General features: G+C 35.4%; 1 protein-coding gene across 4 annotated transcripts in view; it reads right to left on the reverse strand.

Moving 5' to 3' along the window:
* The window catches only part of AKAP6 (A-kinase anchoring protein 6), a 273,048-nt gene that overhangs the window by 145,547 nt on the left and 112,788 nt on the right, over positions 1-14,713 (reverse strand). For all 4 annotated transcript variants that reach the window (XM_010392152.4, XM_039553019.1, XM_010392145.4 and 1 more), the window contains exon 5: positions 13,598-13,720. In XM_010392152.4, the coding sequence (XP_010390454.3) occupies positions 13,598-13,720 (123 nt within the window). The remainder of the gene's footprint in view (positions 1-13,597; positions 13,721-14,713) is intronic.

The following is a 14,713-nucleotide window of genomic DNA, read 5'->3' on the forward strand; positions in this document are numbered from 1 at the left end:
TGGTATGGAATACCCCTTTGGTTACTCAGGGTCAGTTGTCCCAGCTGTGCCTGTATCCAACTTCTTGTGCACTTCTTGTGTACTCACTGGCGGGGTGGTAAAAGGAGCAGAAAAAACCTTGGCTCTGTGCAAGCACTGCTCAGCAGTAACTGAAACATCTCTGTATTATCAACACTATTTTCACCACTAATCTATAACATGGTCCCATACTACCTACTATGAAGAAAATTAACTCTATCCAAGCCAAAATCAGCACACATTAAAAGGAGAGAACCATTCATATGAGTACAAACAGAAGTGAAGCTTGTTGATGTAGTGTAGTATGTTTTGAATTTAGAATTATATATGTATATATAATTTTTAGTAATTTCCTACGGAAAAAGAATGATTGGACAAGGAACACTGGAAGGAATAGCCCTCAATTCTCAGGGGCTGAAAATGTGGCACATGAAAAAGACAACAGTTCAAGATTTAACAAGTATTACATGTATATACAATGGAGAAATGCAAATTTGCATAGCTAAAGACAAAATCAGACCAAATATTTGGAATGGAGGAAGACCTTCAAACACAGAGGTCCTCTCCCATCCTGGATGTTTCCTGTTCCCTACTGTTTACTTATGGCATTTGGAAAATTGTAACTCTAACAGCGTATGACCCAGGTACTCTGCTCCCCTCCTCCTCTGATCTTTCCTGATAATGAATGAAGCCTTTGCATCTGAAGAGATGAAAGAAGAGGAGGGAAGTCAATTAATCAAAGCCATTTTCCCAGGCACATTTACAGCTATAGAGCAGTCTAAATATCACACATGAGCAGGTATACATTATGGAAAATGCATGTGCATTGGCCTGACAGCAGCATTTTAAACAACACATTAATGTTATCTCTAGAACTACAGTGTATAAAATGTAGTTTACAAGCTGCAACACGCAAAATTTCCTTACAAAGTTCTCTTCGCTTTTTGTGATCCCTATGTACCTATATGTAACTATCAACTGTTCTTATTTAGCAAGAAAGGAAAAGTGAAGCAGGAATCATGCAGTTTTGGAAAAGCAACAGAACTATAATAAATGGAATAAAAACTCCAAGGGTACAAATACAAGGCCCCAGGAGTGTTATCTTCTGCTGACGCACGGGGCAAAGGAGCCCAGCCTTCACAAAATGAAGGTGTCCCTTGACTTTTAGGAAACTTACTGATCCACAAGATGACAGTAGTGCAGAACATCCATGGGTTAAAAAAGCAGCACCTCCTGATCTATGTTGGACTCTGAACACACTAAAAGAGAGCTTTCCCACCATATAATAATCTCTCCCTTATATTTTATTTGTCTGCACAAGTGGGAATAAGAAAAAAATCGTGTGAAAAAAAGTATTTTAAGTTCCTCATAGGATTTATTTTATGGTTGTAGCTACTCAAATTCAGGAAGCTTCTATTGCATAGGTATCCTACATTATGTACACATTGAGCTCTGATATGCAACATTTTACCATTTTGTAACCCTCTGTTCTTAGAAAATCCTCCTAATTTGGTAAAACACCTGGGTCTTGACCTATTCATATCTGCAGTAAGGACAGACGACTAGTAAATTTTTTTTGTTTACCGAGGCACAGAGCATGACACACACTATAAGCATGATTCTTTTTAACTCATAACGTATCAATTGATTCCAGTGTACTGTCTATGAAACACAAATCAGCAACTAAGCATCATGTGAACCTACAGTGTATACATAAATACAGGTTAGTTTGGATGACACAGCAGTTTACACCTATTGCCAGATTAAGGCAATGTATTAAAAGAAATATCTTAATTTCTCAGTCCAGCAAATTATCAGTGTGGTGCACTGTGGTACCCCTGAAAGAGAATTTTCCTGAGGTTCATTTTTTATGTTTTTAAATACCTTTAAGAAAAGTACTACTGTTTCTAGGGTGCTTATTTTTTACATCAATTGTACAGACAATTAAAAATTATCTGTCTTGGATTCTATGATTTCAGAATTCGAAAATGAAAGCTTAATTTAAAATTTCCTAATAGTATTTTGCACTTTTTGATAAATCTACAATATTACTGAAATATGGACTTCTATATTTATGTATAGTTGCACATATATTTTGGCTAAGAATGTAGCACTTTTAATTATAACAGCCACTGTGACAGATGTAATTCAATTGTGAAATTTAGAGTAATGGGAACAGTTATTTGTAGAAAAGATATGGGATTCCCATTTCATTTGTCTTAAAGGAAATATGACTTGAAACAATTCCTGAAAATTTATTCTTATATGCTTAATATACAGATACTTTTGCAAGTCTATTGGTCCTGACACAGTTACCTTCCAATAATTTGCTATGACAAAATACCAAGATATCAAGTTCTGAACTCAATTTTTGGTCATGGATTGGCAGCTGTCTATTTTGAAAGTCTCTGTTTGGACAGTGCCTATTATTTAAGTTGAGAATTTGAGTTAATAATTTTAGTTAATAATTTGAGTTAATAACCTAATAAGCCATGTAATATCCTAGTGGTATTTTCAGACTCCTGAATACTGCCTACCAATGACATTCAGTAAAACAAAAAAGGACTACTATGTAAATAGTCCTTCTATTAACATGGAAATGGTCATACATTTAGCTTCTAGTAAAGCCTCATATTTTTTAATTAAGCTTACTTAGTATTAAATAAGCACTACTTATGTTTTCCTGGGAACTAAATATTACATGTGAAATGGTTTCAGTCAATGTCTCCTTTGTTCATGTTTTCCATAAAATCTAGGTGTCTACAAAGAATATTTTCCTTTTCTTTTGAGCTGTATTTTCATCTGACTGACACTCCACCTGCTAAACAGAACACAAGCACTATGGAAATGCTTTATGGAGCTCCATAGCCAAGGTTGAGTCTTACAATAGCAGGGATTCTACCATTGCTTTTAAAGGAGAGCATGATGAATCCTCCTCTGAAGAAGCAGCTATGTGTCTTTTTTCTTCTCTTCCTGAAGCAAAGAACATGCCCTCCCTATAGCAAGGATGACCAAGGGGCCAATTATCACCAAATGCTAAGCAAAACTTTAATGCCTAACACAACCTGACCATCATTTTCCTTATATGGACCACACATTTTCTTCTGTAACCAGTGGAAACTGTTACGTATTTTTTAAGAGTGAATAGTTAGTGGAAAGAAGATTTGGTCTTCTATCCTCTGCAACAATGAGAAGACTTTAAAAGATAATTTTTTTTTAGTTTCTGTGGGGAAAATTCCTTCCACTGGCCTCTGTAGGCAGCTAAAAATGGGCAAAATAACTATATCACTTTTTATGTTGATTCACAATACCGGATTATAATCTAAAATGCTTTTTATATTGACATAAAACTGATCTGGGAACCTCACTACTGAAATCCCATAATGATGTCATACAGACATTGTGCTACTGTAGGTGTAGATCAGGTGTAACATGGTTTGGCTGCTCAGATAATTTATCTGTGTAAGTTTATCATTTGTCTAAACACAATATTAACCGAACATTCTGGGATCAAAGTGCTTAGTAATGAGAAAACTATAGCAACCCCGGGAACGATTTTACCTTCTGATGACTCATATGCATTCTACACCTTTCACTTGATCTGAATGTACTTTTTGTCTGGAAGGAATCAACTGCATTTATGAGGAGAAAAACTGTTGGGAGTTTAGCGAAGAGCAAGCAAAATTTGTTTAAAAGTGGAAATGGTGGAACAAATAAGAAGACTTACTAAGTGTTGATTAAGATAAAGGTCCTGTCTGGTTTTGTCTGTTTGTATTTAATGAATCTGAACACCAAGCAGAAAGAAGACTTAGTACAGTATCCGAGGATATAGTAGAAGGGACTAATGGAGTTAAATTAAGAAGTGGGAAATTTAATGTAAATATGAAATTTCCCATGAAAGTCAGATCTATCAGATTGTATAATAACCTCCTCAGGGAAACAGTGAAAGCCTGAAACCCTTGAGACCATTAAATCTAGACTGGATAAAAATGTGGGAGTAAGGACTCCAAATGCACTGACAGAGCGGTAACCTAGTTCTGTCATATGGCCACAGAATTTGTGTTGGGCAGGCAAAACTAAATACAAAGGCTCTACTCCAGCAGTCCTATAGTAATTCATACTTCTGTAAAATCACCTCACCCCTTTCTTCCCTGTCACAGCCTCTGCCATTCCAGTATAAAACAATCAATGGGTTTTCCCCTTTGTTACATCTTAAACATGAGTAACAAGATCTTTCTCACATTAAATACTTTAGGTCCCTCAGTTTCTTTTTCTCATTCCTTACTGGGTTTGTCATCTTTTAGGTAATTTAGCCAAGTTTTGAATGCATAATTTTAGATGTGGAGAAAAAGGATAGTTAGACTACTCTCCAGGATGCCTATTTTGCAAATTTAGAAGACATAGAGGCTATTTTTGCAGTTTTTTTATTTCAAACTCACATAAACTCTTCTGCTGCCAACTCTAATTTATTTTCTGTGTTTCACTGTGTAAATTTTTCTTTGGTTTTGGCTGTCCAAATATTTTTCATTGTCAAAAAAAAAGTTCACATGAGGATTCCTAAATTGAATCTCAGTTTGTTTATTATCAAGAGACAACAAGGGAAGAACACAGGCAGGAAGTGGCATGGGCAAAATTGCTATACAGTGAAACAATTGCTAAGTTGCCACAATCATGGTGAATTGCACATGCAGCCCACCGTATACCATTGCCCTTAATCATTTCTTGCCTTCTTGAGACACTCAGAAAATAATCTGCAGTAATCACAGTCTTCTGACTTGTTGGTGTGTCTTATCTTACACATTTCTAGGTACATCTCTTCCACCTGGAGACACACCATGCCCAAAAACTACTTAATCAAAATATGTCCAAGCTGTACTGTCCTACCACATGCAGAAAAAAAGCCCACCAAGAGATAACAGCTTTCCAAACCAAAGATGAATTCATGGGGTGTAGCAGCCTTGGCAAATATGGAGTTACCAAGGGGAAAATAACTTATATATGTATATTATTTAAATATTATTTAAATTACTAACTATCAGACCAAAATGAACTCTCTGGCATTAAATAACACTATGTAGTTTTAAAACAATTCTTGAAAGGTTTTAGTTCCAGGGGAATATGAAGGCGATGTAACTTATTTTATATACGTACAGACAAAAGGTTTCATGCAATTTAAAGGTGAACTAAAAGTCCTTCTTAAAAAAATATAGCTAATAAATTAAGATCCCAAATTATTAACCCGATTCATTGTAGAATTAAGAAAGGAAAAAAAATAAGTATCATAGGAGATGCAAATAAAAATATTTATCAATCAAAACCTCCACTCATTTCCTGGATTTTCTATATTTCTCCTGAATGCTTTGGCATTGCAGACACCAAAACACAGCAATTTTGTTACTTCGAGTACTTAAGATGTGAATGATATTATGCCTCTGAGTAACATAGCACAGAACCCATGGGAGTGATCAATAGCTCTCTGCAGGTAAGTAAAAGCAAATTTAAATGTTGCTGAAAGTGTGTTTGTTTGTGCTTTGAGAGGCTGGCATTATATTTTTTAATGATTTACAATCTCCAAATTTTATATAAATAAATTTCATTTTATTTCTGAAAACAAATTTCTGACTACATCTATATTGATAATACCAGCATAATAATACTAAAATTTCAGTCAATGGCATGCATTTTAATAGACAAAAAAATTATAATTAACAGAGTTCCTACATAAGCATTATGCAGTTTATTTATAAAATAAGCATTAATTTCAAATAACTTTTAAAGGTGTTTCAAAAGTTGTTACAATGATAAATTTGTGTAAAGAGCGTGACCAGGCTGTCATATATAAAGATACAAAGCTTCTAAGTCAGAACTTACGTAAAATACTTTTCACTGAAATTTTCTGATTAGGTTAGTACATAGCGTTTTATAATGGTGATTTAATTTAATTATATTATTGTAGTCACTGAATCCCCTGTATGCAAAGAATGCCTTCTGCAGGTCAAACACACAACAGACCCAGTGGAATGCTTTTCACCACTCAGACTTACAGTATTTGCATTTTGGGATACCTTGGGACCTAGGAGTTTTACAGTTTTGGGTGGTGAGACTTGAGAGGGAGTGAACATTTGCAACATTACCAAATCAAGTTACCCTGCCTTGTTCAGCTTTACCAACAAGTGCAAATTAATTAAAATATTTCCCAAAGTATGAATGATCTGAGTTTTAATGTGCTCTGACAGCATTTGGCCTTGTTTTCTAAGAAAATCACATCAGGTATTTAATACATACTCAGAAGGATATACCACTCAGTGTATTCTCGCACTTAGAAGAGCCCTGTGTTTTAAGGATCTCATTGCTTCCTCTTCCAAAGAAAAAAACATTAGCTTAAAATCATCCTGGGTACTGGTGAAAACAAAATTGTAACTTTTTAAACCTCAAGAATTATGAACTAAAAAACCCAAAACAAAAGAGCAATACATTTGTCCTCGAAGCGCAGACCATACACTATACTTTCATACACATAGAATACAAGACTTCAAAATCCTCACAACTGAGAGAGTTCAGATTTTGGACATTACAACTTCCCTTTTTCATCAGTAGAAGGAGCAAAGATATTTTTGGATGACATCCTAATATGCTCTGCCTCTGGTTTAATGCCTCCTCTGTCCAGAGATGACTGCAGCTCTCAGAACTAGAAAAGCTGGGACAGCTCTCCATGACGCTAGTTAAGAACCAATACGTTACAGGTAGGCCCAGCAGAGCTACATTTTATTATGGAGTCCTATCTCCTTCCTATGCAAAACTGCAAATCTGGACGGGGTAGCAAAGACTGTCCTGGGAAGGTTTGAACCAATCAAAAACCAAAGTACATGCAATTTTTTTTATTTTTTTTTTTAAATTTGCAGCTGTACAAAGTACCTACACAAGGGTAGGTATCTACAAATTTGAAAGACAGGTTAGAAAAAAACTAGTACTCTTAAGAGTATTAAGTATCTGGGAAAATTACAAAGAAACTATTTCTTGTTCTACAGGCTTGCACAAAATAAACCTCTGGAGTGGGACTATGTGTACAGGAAAACAGTAAAGGGACATTCCTTTCCTTCATTAAAAACACATACAGTAATCACAGATCTCAGCCACAATAGATCTGCGTCTGTGCTACTAGGACCATAAACATGCCCCACTCCTTCTCCTTACAAAGAAAAGATTTGTGTCAGCTTTTCTTCATTGCATGACCTTATGGGAAACCTCTTTAGATCAAGTGCAGTATTTTTGTATTGGTCAGGATAGCAGTGCTGTAATTAGCAAGGTAATACACCCAGATTTTCTTTCTTATATGCCTGCTTTTATTTTTCTTTAGTCACCAAAAAATGTTGTTTAAATTTGAAGAACAGTCCAAACAGTTTAGAAATCTCTATTTTTCCCCACAACTAGCAACAGTACATTCTCTGGATTCAGACTATAATACAGGTATAGCCAAGTGTATTAAAATGACAGCAATATTTCCTACGCTTCAACTCAAGAAACAGAAAAGTTTACATGAAGGTTATTTGGTTTACAGATTTTAAAAGCTGAATAATAGTCAAAACTGACAATATACATGTATTCTGTTTGTTTAAGTTTGCTGTCTTACTTCCTATTAAATAATTTTATTTGCCTGTGAAATGTGCTGAGTTTAGTCTACATCCCTTATTAGTATGTTCTGCAGACTGTTTCCTATATAAAAGGACATACATTCAGGAACCCATGCATACCCAAAATGCCTTTCAAGATTAACAAAAAACCATAAAATTTAAAAATTCAAACTAGCAATAGGCTAAACAAATTCAAATCAAAGTCCTTAGAGAAACAAAAGATTAGGCCGCTCAGGGTTCTCAATCTTTAGCACCATCATCCTGCAGAAAGTATTCTATATTTTGAGAAAATTATCTATATTAGCTGCCCTGAACATTGGAAATTCCCATATAGCAAAAGTATAATACATAACTTAGCCATTTCAGAGGCTTTAATACCTTTAACAAAATTACTGTTACCACTGCTACCACAAAGACAGTCAGTAGATTAGCCCAAGGTATGTGTATTTAACCTTATTTTCAATAAGAAGAGATATTTAATACTTCTCTAAACTGACATTTTTCAGAAAATGAGATTTTCCAGGGAGATGAGAATGATCTTTTTTTTCAGACATAGCAGCCTTGTTACAAACAGACAATCAGGTATTATGAAATATCACTGAGGCATCATTACTTCACCAACACAATTTCTTAAATGTGAAAATACAATCTATTTTCTGTATGAAAGCATTTGCTGTTTACACCTCAGGAAGTGCTGAGCCATGATGTGGCCAGAAACATTTATAAAGGAGACAGAAAAATTATTTCATTTCTCCTTAGATAATAAAACTCAAGCCCCCTGTATCTTCAGAAGAATTTGGTTCTGAATGGAGATGACACCTAAACTTTATATACAGAAGGAAAGTAAGTGCTAGTGTGAATCAACTTGTCTAACTTGTTTTGAAATACTAATGATGCTTGCTCTATGATATTTTTAAGACTCTAACAAGTAAAATAAATATGGTGACAGAGAAGGTTAATATAATAAACCAATTCTGGGCTAAAAGGATTTTAATGTGGCACAAAGTTTGTGACTAAATTGGAGTAAATATTACTGACAGGGATCTGAAAATAAAACTAAGAAATTACCATTCATGGAAATAATCAGCATATCCAAAACACACTTTATACTGCAATAACTACATGCAATCCTCACCACTTGTAGTTTTTATAGAACAATATTTGCTATTCTATTTTCAACTAAACAGATGATATATTTTTGCCTAAAAAAAACAAGAAGCAAATAACCCTGGTGTGAACAATTAATTTTTTTCACGGGGGAGACTATTAGGACAGTCTTACTGGACAAAAATGGACAAAGTGCTTGATTACTAATTCAAAATTTCTAAGAAGACTTTACCTTAATTATTTTCATGTCTACTGAAAATATATTGTTTGCCGACATCTACTAATAATGCAAGAAGTATTTAAACTGGTGTACCTAAATAAGTGTAAAATATATTTATCATTTGCAGGACCCCATTTAAAATTCTTGTGCTCGCTAGCCCTAAGTATGACTCTATACACAGAAATGGCTTAGTACAAATTACCTAAGAGCACCCACACTAGAGTGCCCAACCAGGAGTTCTGCAGCAACAAGAAAACAAAGTGCTGTGTTAACAATAAAGGAAAAATTTAAGACTACAGAATTAAAATTTCTGGGCCTCAGAAAATATATATAGTGCCTTTTGTCTAAATCTTTTCCTCAGCAGTTCTTCACAGTAGCTAGCTTACTTCTTTACTGTGCTAAAACAATGTACCTTATCAGGCCAGGGATAAAGTTAAACATCTTTTTTAGCAAACTAAAATGGTCAAGAGATACGTGGTGAATTCTTATTTGTCAAGCTGGTTAGAAAGTCTGCTTGGTTTCACAAGCACAGCAGTACCACCTAGACAGATGCTTTTAGCTCATAAGCTGCCTTCAGGATACTGTTTTTGATGAAAACTGATTTGCATACCACCAAGTCTATGCTTAGAGTCTCCTAGCAGCTGATTTTGATCAGGGTGCCAATGGGCAAGAATCAGCATAACAGAAAAGGAGAGATACAAAAGATAAAGTGAATCCGAAACCATTTTCAGAAGTTCCTTTTTGGTAAGGTAAATGAAGCTATCTTTTCATTGGGAACTGATTTTAACCTAATTGTTAAAAAAAATAAAAAACTGCTTCACTTTTTCTCTAGTAGGACTGACTGAGGCCTTTGTGGACAAGTAGATTTGTGCTGAAAAACACGCCTGTTTTATGAAAACATATTAGTGTTTTTGACATCTGCTGGCTTGGATGGCTGCCTGCAGAGTGCCAGATGTTCAAGGGGTGGCTGCTCCATGTCAGCTCTTCCATATGAATGGGAAGCACACAGCTCCCAAATCAGTTTAACCAACATTACTGAGTTGTGAAGACTTGTAAAATTGAAAGAATAATTTCAGTCACTATTCCAGGGATCTCTGAGAGCATTTTCATTTATAGATTTGTGTTTTGGTGTTATCTAAAATGAAGCATATAGCAACTTTTGTTCTGCAGAACATTAGGGAACTGAGCTTTAAAATTTGCAAGGAAACTGTTTTCTAAGATGAAGATTGTCTATTTCAGCACACATTCAAGGTGTAGACTACCTTTCAATTTGTAGAAAAAAGTCATACTCTCTAGAAAACTGTATGGTTTCTCATCATGGGAAAATCTATGGAGTTTAAGTAGTAACTGTGATTTAAGAATGAAATTCTGGTATGTCTTACAATTCATCATTATAATTGTGGCGTATTTGGGTATCAGGCCTGTGCCTGTGTCCACACACAGGGCATTTAGTTGTGAATTCCCTTGGTGGTCCAGGAACTCTCCAGCTAGTCTCTGTGCAAATGAGATAATTAGGAAAACCAGACCAAATTGAGGAGAGGCTGCCTTCACCTTCACCACAGTGTGCTTCACTGTTTCAGGAGCTGTCCAGGTGGGACCTTCAGAGGCTTGCTGAGATGCCTCTGTAGGCAGCTCTTGCTGAGCCAAGAGCAATTGACAAACACTATTCGTGTGCTTCAAAGTGTTGATTAACATCCTTGTGGACAGTATTGGCTGGCCAAGTATAAGAATCAACAAGAACAATTGTTTGGGGAATTGTACCAATTTAAGCTGATGTCATGCTATGACACTTGTAATAGAGATTTGTATTGCTATCCTGTTCAAGAGATTTGACTCTTCATGTGATCATTACTTTATGCAAAGATTTTCATTAGTTGATGCCGTAGGTTTCTTGTGATGCCTTTTTTTTTAAACACACTCTATTTACGTGTCTGTGCCACACCATTTCTTGAAATGTCAAAGATGAAGAAAAGCAAGGCTGAGTGGTAGCCTACAATTTTAAGTACTGAAAAATTTGGAGTATGTTCACAAACTTGTCCTTGTCACCTCTGCAGGACTTTTCCCAACCAATAAAAAAGGGAACAAGTACATTCTTTCTGTTTTCTTTCTTCTGGTATTTTCTTTTCTTAAATTTTGACAGAAGAGATTTCATTCATAAATGCAAAATATTCTCTCTTTATGGCACTGATTTTGTCATCACAACAAATGTATTTCGAAGAAAACAGTATCACAATTCATGAAATTGATAACTTGTGCCAAAGGCTAAGGACATGTCTCTACTAATAAAAACACTTATCTACAGCAAGTTTTCACACATTCTGTGATGAGAAAACTTGCATCAGTGAGGAAACAGTTATAAGATATGCTGGTGTAGATGCAGTACATGGGAAAGAACCAAGATATTTTCTTTGTTTTCCCAGCTAGTTTACTACCAGTGTCTGTATTATAAACCCACAAGTCTGGAACCTAATCTTGTAATGTTCTAAGTCCTGTACTTCAGCATATCTTAGGTGAGTCTGACATGTATAACCTGACAGGCAAAAGAAGAAAATGAGAAGTCCCTCACACAAACCATGATCACCGTTGCCTTACAATGCTCAACTAAGGGAAATTTCAACAGTGAGCTTAACATGAATTGAAGTTCATATACTTCTGTTTAAACACAGATTAGGATGTCTGACAGATAAAAGCCACTGAAAAGCTGACAATCTAGTTAATACAAATAACTATCTTCCATGCTACAAAAATGCTCTGTATTTTCTGCTGTGTAGAAACTAGTATGATAGCATACATTTTCTGAAATTCAAAAAACAAAACTCAGTTATGTTTTTTCAGGTTATTCAGTGGGTTTTTCACTGGCCATAGATGCCATAAAATGATTATAATATTATCAAATGGAAACTGAAGCATTCTTTAGATATTTTATTTCTGCAGTGGAGTAAAAAAATCCCCAACTTGTTTCATAACATAGTGATCCTGAAGTATATGAGGATTTTCTACCCTAGATACACAGAGTGCAGCTGGGACCTAAGTACTGACAGGGGAAAGTGATGTACAGGTGCTCACATACCCATTTATTTGGACTACCTCTAGCAATGATGGAGCTGCCTCTGAGCTACTGTTCCACATTCCAGTCTGGTATAGATGGGTTTGGCCTCACCTCCCCAAGAACCACATGGCGAAGTTGGAAGTAATTTGCCCGTAAATGAACTACTGTGCTCCTTCCCATGGAAGAAAGGGAAAAAGAAACTGACTGTGAGAGTTTCTCAGCCTGGTGATTTAGCTGTTACCTGTAATATGTTTCTTTTTATCCATTCAAGAGTGAAAATTGTGATTCCACTCATAAAAACTTCTCATCAAAAGTCTCATGTTGCAGAGTGCAAGGAAAACAAATTGAACTGACCAATGCCTTTTCTGAGGTCTGACTTCACAATGTGCTCTGTGTCTTCAGAGCACCTGTAAATACAGTGGGAATCATGGGACTAAGTGTGTGCAGAAGGCAAGGCAAAAATCTGAACTCTGCCACAAAACCCAAAACCTGCAAAATAAGGAAAAATGAAGCGTCTTCATACTGCATTTGATAGACTACCACAATGGGCACTTAATACAGTGACTGCCTGTAGGCACTACTACAACAGAAATGTTTAAGAACAAAAGCCACAAGAGCTTTCTGTATAGCTGAAATCCTGATGACAGTTTTCAATTTGGTTCTAATTGTATATGTGTTTGATGTATACTTAATTAATTTAATAATGGTCACTCCACTATTATGGTAGGGATTAAAATGGCATTTTTTCCTGTAATGCATCACGTGACTTCCTGGGACTGTCAAATAATTTTCTACCATAAGATTATCAGAGACTGGAAATGAGACTGAGCTTTGGGGGTTGATGATCTGATGTGGGCTCAGCTAATGTACTGTTTCATATAGCTGGGGTGTCTAGGTCATTGGCTCAGAGTAGCGTTATCACCATGTTTTATTCCATTTCGTACTGGCAAGAACCTAAGATTTTGGTAGAAAGAGAGGAAATTTCTTAGTTTAGTTTTCCGTACTTTTTTTATTTTCCTTTTACCAGCTAGAGCAGTTTTTTGTCCCGTAGTTTACCTGTTAAAATATCTACCCATTGAGCTCTCTTTTCTGCCTGCAGTATAAAATCTGTATTAATTAAATGACAGAAATGCACATCAAGTAAAATAACTAAAATAACTATTCCAAATATTTTATTTAAATGACACTGTGCTATGTTAAAACTGTGGGACATAGAATAAGAGTTCCTCACTAATAAGACTTTCATTAATGTTACACTGTAGTAAATATCCTAGCAAGATCAGCAGAAAAAAATATCTTCTCTCCTCTTGCTATTGTCTTCCCTTTCAGTTTGGACATAAACTCTCAATTGTAATGCAATTCTGCCTTTTAATTTAATTTTTACAAAGTTATCAGTACATATTTCAAGTGCAGAAAATAATTTGTTGGTATTTTCATTAAAATAAACTGCAGTACTGCAAATCTCACATTAAAATATAGATGCACACTAGTAATTAAAAAATAATAATCAAATAAAAAGCACAGCAGAACACTTCAATTACTGATAGCAATCATAGTATAATCTTGTCCTACCAAGTGTGTCTCCAGGTACAGTTTAAGGCTGTCTGTATCTGCTTTAGGAGGAGTCCAATTCTCTGTTGTTTCCATGGCTTCATTTAACCAGTGAATGAATTCATCCAGCTTGCTTACAAACCCCTTACCATGTAAGAAAAAAGAAAGAACAAGAAAAGCACATTTGTTAGCAAAATGGCAATGTGAAAAATATATGCTCAATTTTATTATATTCTTTTTTTTAGACAAAAGAGCAAAATTTTGCTTCTTACAACCTAAAACTAACAACCAACCAACCAACCAAAACAATTAGAGAGTGGTCTTCTGGTATCTGAGTAGCAGAACAGTGTTTCTGGGGTTAACCTAATGTGGTATTTCGGGACAAGAAAATGTTGGATCCCCATGACTGTGATGAAATAGAGAAAACAGCAAAGTTTCAGAAGATATGAGGGAGATATATAAAAAGCTTCACAGAAATTATAAAGAAAATTGAGCTAAACACCTTGCACTGGGCAGACTGGGTGTACTATGCACACTGAATGTTGACAAAAGGACTGAACAAAGCTGCATGAACAAGGTATACATAGCAGATCGAGGGAAAAAATTACTTGTCAGAACTTGGGTGTTGTGATTCCTGTTTTGGTTCATAGCATGAGACTCAGAGAGAGGAAATCAAACAGTAGATGAGGCAGAATATATAGCATTTAATATAAATATTGCTGATTGCATATGAGCCACACAGATGGTGCTCCGGAGAAGACAGGAGCTCCTGCTTCTCAGGAGCACCATTTATTTCAAGATTAGTACCAATTATATTGTCTGATTAAAAATAGTGCCCCTGAATTTACATGATTGGATGATTCTATAGGCACATACTGAGTACAGATAATTTTACCGAAGTCTTATCCACCACAAAGCAAGAGAGTAAATGGAATAAACTGACCATGATGTTTATAAGTAGCCAGAAAATTAACTCTGAAGAGGAATGTGCATCTATTACAAGCATTATAAGACTAGATTAAGTTAGGTCTAATACTGTTTATATTATTAGCCATTACCTATGAATTTCCAGCATAGTGAGAATTTTAATTTCCAGTTGGATAACTCAGTAAACACACTCAGTACCTCACTGTCACC

This window comes from Corvus cornix, chromosome 5, assembly GCF_000738735.6.
Source record: "Corvus cornix cornix isolate S_Up_H32 chromosome 5, ASM73873v5, whole genome shotgun sequence".
NCBI lineage: Eukaryota > Metazoa > Chordata > Aves > Passeriformes > Corvidae > Corvus > Corvus cornix.